The sequence below is a fragment of the Mustelus asterias genome, chromosome 10, assembly GCF_964213995.1.
Source record: "Mustelus asterias chromosome 10, sMusAst1.hap1.1, whole genome shotgun sequence".
Classification (NCBI taxonomy): Eukaryota; Metazoa; Chordata; class Chondrichthyes; order Carcharhiniformes; family Triakidae; genus Mustelus; species Mustelus asterias.
The window spans coordinates 81,617,767-81,630,110 of record NC_135810.1 but is presented as its reverse complement, the minus strand read 5'-3'; the positions used below and the strand labels follow the sequence as shown (position 1 = coordinate 81,630,110).

The 12,344-nt window shown below is 43.4% G+C and overlaps 1 protein-coding gene across 9 annotated transcripts in view; it reads right to left on the bottom strand.

Moving 5' to 3' along the window:
• The window catches only part of LOC144500057 (glutamate receptor 4), a 284,546-nt gene extending 272,541 nt beyond the window's left edge, over positions 1-12,005 (bottom strand). For all 9 annotated transcript variants that reach the window (XM_078222823.1, XM_078222824.1, XM_078222828.1 and 6 more), the window contains exons 1-2: positions 11,918-12,005; positions 9,775-9,933 (exon numbers count right to left, since the gene is read on the bottom strand). In XM_078222823.1, the coding sequence (XP_078078949.1) occupies positions 9,775-9,933; positions 11,918-12,005 (247 nt within the window). The remainder of the gene's footprint in view (positions 1-9,774; positions 9,934-11,917) is intronic.
• Between the last annotated feature and the right edge of the window lie 339 nt (positions 12,006-12,344).

The window sequence follows — 12,344 nt, the reverse complement described above, 5'->3', positions numbered from 1 at the left end:
GTTCTGAAGGAGAAGCTAGTGAGACAATGGAAAATAAACTGAACTTCATGTAAAATCAACTAGAGAATAAGAACAAGTCCAGTGAAGAATTGAATCAGGAGAATAGAGCTTGAAGAAAGGAAGCTTGAGCATGGGAAATTAACTGAAGAGGTAAAAACATTGAAATTGACAGCAGGACCAGCAATTCAGTCAAAGAAGGAAACTGAGATTACGTGCCAGAACATGATTGCTGAAATGGTCATGTAAAGGAAAAGCAGCAAGCCTGTTTGCAACAGGTCCATAGAAGACCATATATGGAACTGCACATAGTTAAAGTCTTACCAATAAAAGTGTTCATATTTAAAAATACACAAGATTTCATTAATGAGCCATCACCAATAAAAAAATCCATATTAAGTACAATGACATGGTGTCACTATATGAAACATTGGTAGCGAATCAAACTAAATCCCTGGAATTATTGCCTCTGTGACAGGACTCCTGTCATACCCAGTAGAAATGGAGGGACGGATCAATCATAAACATGTGGATCAATGGAAGAGCAGAGGGACACTCCAGCAATCAGTGTTGCCAGCAAGAAATGTTTTCCAGCCTGTAAACATCGAAGTACCTGAGTACCTAATCGACCTGTTATAGACATAATTGATATCTCCATGGAAGTTAGTAGTAATGAACTGCCTATGTCAGAAGAACTACCCGTTAATGCAGTTCCTGTTACTGTTGTTCCGGTGGAAGTATCTCAGACTACAGAATTACACCATTCTGCAAGAACCAGAAAAACCCCTCAAAGATTTGATTTATAATTGTCCAACACATGTGTATCATGTTTTGTTAGAATTTGGGCTTGAGTAACTTGGTTTTTAAGATTGTACAAAGGTGTTAAAGAGGGAGGGATGTGGTGATTTGTGGTGATTGTCCCTTTAAGGGCAACACAGCAGAAGAGGGTCACCTGGCTTGAAGGACCAATTGGGACGAGAGTTGGTAATCACCCCAGGGGGTGGAGCCCTCCCTTGGGGAGAAGTCAGGTAGAATACGTGTAGAAGGCATGTAGAGACTCGGGGGTGAAGGGGGAGGGGTGCTGTGGCTGTTAGCCTCTACAATTTTTCATTAATACCTTTTGTGTTCCTCAGAATTCTGTGAGCGCGCATCATTATAATGTTGCAATGAGAGTTTGCTGTTACACCTATCATTAAAGTGTTACAAATATTGCAAATGGTTACTGGGAAGAACCGATACTTCCTACACCAGTGTGCTATCTGCACAATTTGCTGTGGCACTGGGTTTACCAAATGTTATCATTGTCTCAAATGAAAATGCAATGTTCTGCATATACCATCTAACTGTAACAGTAACAGTTTATCACCTAGAGTTTAGGGATGAAGCTATTGCTCAGTGATGGACAGCTGTTATGGACAAAAAAGTCACTGTAGTATTCTCATATTCAGCCAAGGGATCATAAAATGATTCAAACTAATTTTAGGCATTTAAGTCTCACCAAATCCAAAAGACCCCTGGAATTACTGAAAACTCCAGATGTAAGACATTTTGAAGATATTACAGGCAAAACCATTGGAGTGTTAATGGTAATAAAATACTTTGATTAAACCTGGGATAAGGAATCAAACAGGATGCAGATATGCATATCATTCAGTATCGCTTTCAGATTATATTAAATGCCAGATGTGGTGGAAAGACAGGATAAGTCACTGCTTATACAACATGAAGATTAGAGATATAAACCTCTCATGGATCGATTGGAAATGATTTTCTTAGGCTCACCATCTCTGGGTCTTTGGGTCTCTTCCTACTGCTGTAATCCTAAAGTCTCCTTCAGATTCACTAGCCATTAAAATGCGCCTGATGGCTAAAGCATTGAGCAGTGGAATCAGACCAAATGGAACCCCCGGGAATGCGATGAAGGAACTCAATTGCCATCCAGACCAGAGATCCCTGAACACTGAAGATTACACCACAAAATCAGTGTGTTTTGTTTAATGTTCGTTCCTGATAAGAGTGCGACAAAATGGTCTTCTTCATTCTTTATTTGGACTGTAATTGGTATACCCGGGTTTTGGAAGTGCAAGTCATTGCAGTAGATTCAATCACATGAATGCTAGTGTCCTCCAGCCATCAGACAATTGATCTTTTTTTAGGATTCTGGTCAGCTTTGGCTTAAGGGACAAGTATTATGTTCATTGCATTGTCAGCTGGTTTACATTAGCTTTGCAATATTTTTGGAAAATGCAACAGTCACTTAATGGAACTAACTGACTTGAGTGCTTCCAGATTTCACAAAGGACAAAGTTAAAAACAGGCACACTGGTAAAATCAATTTTACACTGCAATACAAGTATCCGTTATTTTCTCTCGATCATGTACACATGGCCAAACATTGAATAGCGTATGTTCATAGAATTACACAAAATTTACAGCGCAGAAAAAGGCCATTTGGCCCAACTTGTCTCCTCTGATTTTAATGTTCCATATCACCCTCCTCCCATCCCATTACATCTAACTGTGTCAGTGTAGCCTGCACTCTCTCTCTGTCTCTTGAGTTTATCTAGTTTCTCCATAAAGTTCAATTGTGTTCATAACTCCTCAGATAATGAAGCAGTCTGTGGCTGCACGCAACAATGGCTGGGATTCTCCGATTTCATTCACCCTGTCATCGCTGCCAGCGAGAACGGAGAATTTGACACACAGCCAAATCTCCATTCACTGCAGCAGGACTGAAGAATCCCAGTTGCAGGCAAGGTCATAGAATTCCGGCCAATATCTGGACAAATTCAAGCTTGGACTGATAAGTAGCCAATGAGATTTGTGCCACACAAGTGCATGGCAATTACCATCAAGAGAGAATTTAATCACTTGCCTTTCACAGTTCACCGGGAGGCCAACATTGAATCCCCCATCATTGAAGGTCACCATTGACTATAAACTTAATTGGGTCAGGCATGTGAACACTGTGGCTGCAAGAACAGGTCAAAGATTGGGTATTTTGCAGTGATTACTCACCTCCTAATTCCCTAAAGCTTTTCCATCCTCTACAATGGAATACTTTCCACTTGCCTGGGTGAACACAGCTCCAGCAATATGCCAAAAGCTTGAAACTATTCAAGACTAAGGGTGGAATTTTCTGGTCTCCCTGCAGTTTGTTTCTCACGGCAGGAGGTGGCGCGTTGCTGTCGATAGGATTTCCCATTGACTGCACCCCACATGCCAGGAGTCCCACAGCAAGTGTGCACCATTAGCGGTACCAGAAGATCCTGCTGGCAGGAACAGCAGTGTTCGACTTAATTGGCACTCCATCTGTCACCTTTAACTCCCTCTACGGCTGGTGCACCAGGACTACAATTTGCATTATCCACAAGATGCATTGCCGCAACTTGCTAAGGTTTCTTCGACAATGCCTTCTAAACCTACAACCTTCACCAGATAGAAAAATAAGGGTAGCAAGCACATGGGAACATGCCTCCTGCAAGTTCCCCTCCAATTCACACACTACCGTGACTTGGAACCATCATTGCTGGGTCAAAATCCTGGAATTGTCTCAGCCAATAGCCCACTGATTGTGATGTGAAGACTGCTCACTACCACCTTCTCTGCAACATTGAAGGATGAGCAATAAATGCAACCTTGTTAGTAAGACTCACATCCCAGAACAGCTGCTCTATGTGGTTGTATGTTCCAGATTCTAACCACTTTCTAACCATAGAGGTTTCTCTTGAATTCCTTATTGGGTTTAATTGTGCTTCAGTGGAGATTACTGTCTATTTTCATACATATGTACATTCTATTTGCCTTAATGTGCTGTATATATACAGTTCTGTGGTGGAGATATCTCCTAAGATTGTGAATGTTATGCCCCTAAATGGTTTGAAGTCCTGTTATGATTTTGCACAGACATGTCATCTGTGTTAATTTTTTTTCTCATATCTATCAACACCTATCTCAGGTTTTGTGGTAACACACTGCTACGTTTTCTATAAAAACTTGGATTTATATTGCATCCAAAGTACTTCATATAGAAGATGCTGAGCAGCAGTAAAGACTACAACGAAGATTTTGAAAGATTCGGGAGGTGCAGGAGAGAAGGCAGAGAGATATAGGGAGTGAATTCCAGAGAGGACAGTTGACACATCTAAAGGCTCTTCTGCTGATTATGATGTGGTGGGAAGTCCAAAGTTGAAAGATTAATGCTGTGTTGTCCAATACATTAGACACGATTCACATGCAGCTAATTGGGAATCCAAATATGACTAATTTCATTGTTGATTAGTGCAGCATAATGGGTTTATGGATATGCTAATGAGATCATGAGGATATTAATGATGAAAGAGTGACATTAGTAATCAAATGACCAAGAGGCTCCAAGACAGTTAGGTGCAGAATAATCCTGAATAGCATGTGTTCATTCTGAGGTCATAGAATCATAGAATCCCTATAGTGCAGAAGGAGACCATTTGGCCCATTGAGTCTGCACCAGCCATAATCCCAACCAGCCCTATTCCTGTAACCCCACATATTTACCCTGTTAATCCCCTGATTCTAGGGTCAATTTAACATGGCCAATCAACCTAACCCGCATATCTCTGGACTGTGGGAGGAAACCGGAGCACCCCGAGGAAACCCACGCAGACACAGGGAGAATGTGCAAACTTCACACAGACAGTAACCCGAGGCCGGAACTGAACCCGAGTCCCTGGTGCTGTGAGGCAGCAGTGCTAACCACTGTAACACCATGCCGTCCTTTATGAGTAAGGTCCTTATGAGTAATTTTTAATAAGTTGATTGAAATTTAACTATACAAAGGGCGACACAATAGATAAAATGGTTTGCAATGCCACACTTGCGACCAATCAGCAATTTCTATTGGACAATGCTGGATTACAAGGTGGAGGCTAAACAGCTGACTATTTTCTTAAATGTAATTATGAGTCCACTGTCTAATTTACATAGGTATTCTCCCTTTGCAATTGTTTTATTTGCACATGATGGTCACATGTTCGCCTGTTTGTTCCTGTATTTTCGTATTTCAATATGTATTTGTCCTGTTGTTGTATTTGTTGTTCATGGCAATGCACATGCACAGAAGAAGCAAAAACTTTGACTGTGCTCGTGCCAATACATAGCTTTGTTAGCACCCAGATGCAGGGACAGGTCTACAGGGCCAGGTTCTCAAACATTGACAAACACAAATCAAGAAGAGTTGATCTCTTTCAATTGCATCAGAGGCTAATTGGTTTTTTGCACTGAAAGAAAAGGAATGATTCCTGCCACTCCATCAAGATGTCAAATATGAGAGCTCCATTGGGCCAGTTTAGATCCAATTGGATTCATCTAAATGCCCACCCAGCTGCTGTGGCTGAGAACTTCTAATGCTGCTTTATAAAGAGTTGATGAAAAGGCTGAGAGCTAACATCCCAAACACTGCCACATCAGTTTTAAATGCTTATTTATTTGATAGTTTAAACTGACAAGCAAGAATTCCAGATAATGCCTAATATCTCCAAGGCAGGCACCCCTTGAAAGTTCTTTTTCTGTAAGTACCAGGAAATTACAGGAGATTCTTCTCAGGAACAATGTAAATACATTGCTGTGCATTTTTGTGTGTTTTTCCATCTCTTCTTGCAACAACAACTTCAAATGATGCAGTATTTTAAATCAGCAAAAGGTGCTTCACACGATTGTTATAAAACCAAACCCCATAATGAGATATGAGGGCAGATGACTGAAAGTTTGGTTGGAGAGGGATGGTTTAAGGAAAATCTATAATACTTGATGCTTTTGCTGGAGGTTGATGTAAATAAATCTGCATTGCAGTTAAGGATGAATTTGAAGGTACATTGAAGAGGACAGTTTCAGAAAACACTATACATTCATAGCCCAAGTGTTACTTACGAATCGCTCATAAATGGATCTGCAGTGAAACTCAAAACAAAGAATATTCTTTATTTTATTTTTTTCTTACCAATTTCTATGCCCTCATTGTAGGCCTTGAAAACTATCTGAATTCATTGATCACTCTCCAGTACACTTGTCCATATGCCACTATTCATGTAGGAGCCTTGATAGAGATTATCACAAGCAGCTCAACTATGAAGAGTATCATAAACCTGTCATCTGACATTATACACATGGCAAGAGGTTCTGCAGGAGTTCTGGCTGATGTTCTCTTCCTGAACATGGGGTGTGGAGGCCATCAGTAGGTTTCAACCCAGCAGCCCAGCTTATATCAGCCAACTTCATCACAAAATAGGAATCAAAGCTGGGATCGTCCTGAGTGTGGCTGATTGAGTTGCTTACTGAAAGGTGAGGGGCTGGATTTTTGTTTGTGGAATTGGGACCCCGCAGTCAGGTGAAGTTCCAGATCCTGACCCTGTCAGTGTCAGATGCTCAATGCAATTTCAACAGAGGCAGCCAATTAGAGGTCAGGCAGTGGGTTTGCCATCCAATTGAGGATGGAGAACAAATACACGAGGCTGGGGAGTCAATCAGAGGCCAGCCCACATCCCTCCACTGCCTGAGGTGGGAACTGCTGATGCAGGTAAGAGAGAGAGAAGGCACAGCACAATTTGTTTAACGAGAGGGTGGTGAATCTATGGAATTCATTGCCACAGAAGGCTGTGGAGGCTAAGTCATTGAGTGTGTTTAAGACAGAGATAGACAGGTTCTTGATTGGTAAGGGGATTAAAGGTTACGCGGAAAAGGCAGGAGAATGGGATTGAGAAACTGATCAGCCATGATTGAATGGTGGAGCAGCCTCAATGGGCCGAATGGCCTGACTCTGCTCCTATATCTTAGGGTCTTATGGTCTACAATTGATGCTTCTTCTGAAGAGAAGTTTTTAAACATTTCAGCTGAGAAAGACTATAACTGCCAGGCCTCATCTTAGAGGGTCAAACCCACCACTGGATGGCAAGTAGCCACAGCTGTGGTCTGATGGCCATGACTGGTGTAGGATGGAGAGAGGGAGTTTCCTCACAGATGGAGCATTGGCACACCCTCCACTCCTGCCTGCCATCAAGAAGTCATCTCTATCCCTTGGCTGTGTTCTGGCCTCAGTGGAGGACCTGCATGCTCAGTGGTCTTAAGAGGCCATATAATAGTCTTCATAGACTACCCGCTGTTTGTCAACACCTCTCCCCACTCACCATGGATTGAAAATAGCACAAAGGTGGCAATATGTCAGCATACTATTCTCTGATACCAAGTTTTGAATCTTCATGCCTCCAATGGGAAATGAAACTTCAGTCAGTGGGGAGCTAAGAAACTATTCTTTAATCTGAATTCCATTTTACAGAACATATGGCTGTATTTATCAATTCATCTGCAAAGGGGCACCAGGCACACTTTTCTTGTCATCATCACTGTTGCATTATGCAGTACCCACATTTCAAAATGTGACAATGCCACGCATATTGGATTATTTATCAGAATTCAGATAGAAAATCTCTATTCCTTATAACTGTTCATTTTACAAAGTTAATTAATTCATCTCAAAATGCCCAACAGATTATTCCAAACACCAGACGAATTGACAAATGACAATTCTGAGCGCCATGCATTTTTTTTTTGCTCTCTCTCTGCTTTCTTTAACCCAGTTAACCACTTCATCCTCCTCCAACACCTCACTCTGTTATCCTGGTTGCTTGGTCCCATTGTTACCTATCTTATCATAGCTGGAGCATCTCGAGGAGGGCTTTTTCTCCCATTCCTTCTCTATTACTTCAGGAGTCCTGCATTTAATCCTCTCACCTCATTCAAATACTGTCCCTTTGTGTCATTATGTGCAGACGTGGGTCAGTTGCACGTGTATGCTGATGAAATCCAAACCTGTCCCACCAACATCACTTTCAACACCTCCAATCTTGTCAGACTACTTCTTCAACATTCAGATCGGTGAGCCATCATTTCTCCTTCCACTAAAATGCTGGAGCCAATGATAATGGTCACCACCACAAACTCTGTTTTCCTATCAATGACTCGATCGTCTTCCATAGATAACTGCCTCAGACTGAGCCAGACTGTTTGTAACCTCATGTCCCATGTCACACCAAGACAAGCCTACCCACTTGCTCTCCATTGCCCATATTGGCTTCTGATCCCCCTGTACTGCAATCTTAAAATTCTAATCCTCACATTTAAAATCCCAATGTGAATAACCTCATGCGGTGCTGAAACCCAAACAGCCCAGGGTCTCTGTGAGCATCTGACTCTCACCTCTTTTGCATTTGCTTTTGCTTGGTTGTGGTACCTTCAGCTACCCAGGCCGCATGTACTGGAAACTCCTCTACAATCTTCTCTGCCTCTTCCCTTTTCCACAGCACCAGGGACCCGGATTTGATTCCCGGCTTGAGTCACCGTCTGTGCACAGTCTGCACGTTCTCCCCGTGTTTGCGAGGGTTTCCTCCGGTTTCCTCCCACAGCCTGAAAGACGTACTGGTTAGGTGCATTGGCCATGCTGAATCCTTACTCAGTGTATCTGAACAGGAGCCAGAGTGTGGCGACTTGGGGATTTTCACAGTAACTTCATTGCAATGTTGATGTAAGCCTACTTGTGACACTAATAAATAAACTTTCCACTCCTCCTTTGAGACCTTCCTTAAGTCACCTCTGACCAAGTCTTCCTTGGCTCAGATTCTATCATTTCCTTTACCCCTTATGAAGCACCCCCGGGATTGTTTTGCTCTTCTAAACACATTGTGCAAATGAAGGTTATTGTTAGTTCAAAATGTAACACATCAAAATGAGTGAAGGACAGGACGTGTACCTTTAAGGTTGTAATGTAATTAAAATTAGGCATATTCATTACAAATTATACAATCTTCATTTTAATGCATGCACGGGAATAACCTTTCCCTTCATTCTATTAGCTGGACTCTGATTCCCTTGGGATAAGCTTTTGTAAAAAAATACTCCTGGGTGTTTAACTGCTGTGGTTTTTGTCTTTACACTCATCATAACTGAGGCAGAAAATTCATCATTATGACAAAACCACTGAAGGAGAGAAATTTAGCAAATAATTTACATTTGTTGATAATTTGCTGTGGAGACCTCGCTGTTTTGTGACGTCCCGCCAGTTCTGGTGAAGCCCTGCATTCTGCAAGTGCTCCTATCCCAGTTATTAACTCAACTTCAGGCACTGCCAACCAAACAAGCCATCATGATGCCTGGTATGGGGATTGTGGTTTAAGCAACCCAGGAAAACAGGCAACTTAACCCTGACAATGGCAGTGGAATGGTCTTTAGTTGACGTTTAAAAATCCAGCTGCGATGTGAGATATTTCCATTATTTATTAATCTAAATGGATGTTTCTATTTTTAATCTCAAATGGGGGAAGGGGCGCCAGCTTATTTTAACAACAGAAACTACATTGGCTGATTACAAAACATTTAGAGGTCAGTTTCGGGGGGGGGGGGTTCCTTTATTTATTTTCCTTACAGCAGCGAAAAGCGGTGAGAGCATCATGAAATGTAATGATTCAGCCAAACTGTGTTTTCTCCCCCACCCCCCCGGGTCTGGAAATAGCTTACAAGAAAAATAAAGAAATTCTCCAACTCGCTGGCTGCACCACCCGCAGAAGCATTTAGTGCATCTGGTTTAAAAAGCAATTTTTGGTGACTGCAAGTATTAATTACTCCTTTCGGTCACGTGCTCAGAACAGGAAGCCTTCAGTAATTTTTTTTTAAAAAGGCCACTCGCCGCAGTCTTGAGTTTTCCTGTGGCAATCGATCCTACTCGATAAACGGTTCAAAGCGGTTTCTACTTACAGGCATTTGTTACAGCGAAGCTGTTGGCCGTTTCAATGTTGTCCACATGAGGAACCAAATTGAAAGGTGCTTCAGTCGTGTTGGGGTTAGTGTTGTGAAGATAGATTGCAAAGCGAAACGCACTGTATTCCTGATCAGAATACCTCATGAAGAGTCCCCCTGCAACAACAACAACAAAAAAAAGAAGCAAAGGGAGGTACAATCAGTTTCACAGCAACCCATTAGCAATCTCTGCGCTACCCAAACCCGGTTCAATGCACTGGAAAGCCAATCATGTCGTTACAGCAATAACCTTTAGGTAAAAATACCAAAGCAAAGCACCTCTTTTTTTACAATGAGCAATATTGGATGAACGGTGAAGAGGGGTGGGGGGAGGGGGGGTGTGGGAGAAGCAAGTTGGTTGCAGTTTGAGTGAACTCGGAAAGGTTTGAAGGCATTATCAACCTTACTAAATCCTACACTCAGCCAATCCAAACAGGGAAGAGTGAGGATCCACTTTTAAAATGCCGTATTTTTGTGCCAGAGAATATTTCATCATTTAGGCTATAGTCACCTGTACTGATGCAATGTTGTGGTCTGTAAGAGCTCTCCATCTGAAAGAAGTACCCAAAACTCTTACACAAAACCATCACACTCTCCCCCCCTCCCCCCCGCCCCCCCCCCCCACACACACACTCTCCCCCTCCCAAATTCTTCTCCTCCCCAACTCCCTCACTCTCCCCACCCCCCACTCTCCCCCCACACCCCCCTCCCCCTCATTCTTCCCCTCACTCTCCCCCACCCTCCCCTCCCCCTCACTCTCCCCCACCCTCCCCTCCCCCTCACTCTCCCCCACCTTCCCCTCCCCCTCACTCTCCCCTCCCACATTCTTCCCCTCACACTCCCCTCCCCTTCTCTTTTCCCCTCCCCTCTCTCTCCCCTCCATCAACTCTCACCCTCCCCAACCCCGTCTCTCCCCCTCTCCCTCACTCTGCCCCTCTCCTTCACTCTGCCTCTGCCCCCCCCCCTCCCCCCCCCCCCCCCCCACACACACACACACTCTTCCCCTCACCAAAATGTTTACAGCTTAAATAACGTCAGCATTGGCCCCTGGCATTGAAGACAGGATGGACAAATCGATTACTCGCTAACAGCCCGCGGGGAGGAGGGGAGGGGGGTGGGGGTGGGGGCAGAAAAGGCACCATTTGAATCTATAGGAAACTTCCACAGTCATCAAGAAATTCTAATAACACTTCGAAATTGAACGCGGCTACCGCCGAAAAAAAAGACTGATCACACATTTAATATCAACTTTTTGAGCACGGGTCATTTTGCAGTGCAGTCAGAAAGCCCGGAGCATCTCATTAACACGGCCTTGGGAAATGACATTCGATGCCACACATCATTCCACACACTGGTAAACAGCAGATATAGGCAGAACCTCATAAAACACACAGATAGATAGCGGCACAGATTTAATAACTAACTTTACAGCGGCATAACTCGGCTTACATTTTAAGACTCTTCAATGTTACAGAATGGCCTTTCTCCAGAACTTGTTTGTGTGCAGAAAACATATAATGTCAACTCCCCTCACTTAACCAATATCATTATAATGACCACATATATATCACACACACACACACACAGAAACAGGTAAGAGATCTCATTAGCCGGGCTCTGATGCAATGCTACACTGATCTAACGTGTTTTCTATAAACTACAGCACACAATACCAACGAAATGAAAGCAAAATATACACTGAGATGGTGAACTTTTTTTTCCTTCAGCAGCTGGCTAGCAGCAACATCAGGACGAAGGAACCACCAGCATCCCATTACCAAGCTCATCGCCAGCACAACTGCTGCAGTGTTCCAACACAATACAAAATGCACCAAGTACTCCCTCCAAACACCAGAAACGTGTTCCATAAGTCTACCCTTCCCGAATAACGAACTCCCGCGTTTCCCAAACACACACACACACATTTATGCCTAATCGTAAATTCTTGAGCGAGAGGGAGAGAGATGCTAGCTATCGTATTGTCAAAATGCACCAGCCGAGGATACACGGGAACACTGACAAATCGTTACAACAAATTTACATTGTGCGAGAAATACTTTTGTTTGTTTTTGTGTGTGTGTGGAAGGTTTAATGGTCTTACCTATCTGTACACTGGTGGGAAAGGCTCCCAGCGCAAGCCCCAAAAAGCCAGAGCAAAGCAAGACAATTTGTCTGCCGATCCGCTTCATCTTCTCCTGTTTAGATGTGATGGAGAGGCATCGAGAATGGTAACACAGGAGGGGAGGGGGGGACACGGAGCGCGGTCTCCTCCTAACAATCCACCCTGGGCATTTTTTTCCGCAGTCGCAGCGAGTGTGTCCAGCTGAATGTTGTGGCGCTGGGATCGGTGCACATGCAAGATGGTGGTGTTGGGAGCGTCTAGTGGCTGACAGGGGGGATGAGACATGCGCTATCTATCTCCGGCACTCTCATTCAGCCCTATTGACCAGAGATGATCGCAGGCTTTATGAAGCAGCATGGGACCATTCTCACCCTGGAACCAATGATCGCTTTAAGACTGATCGCTT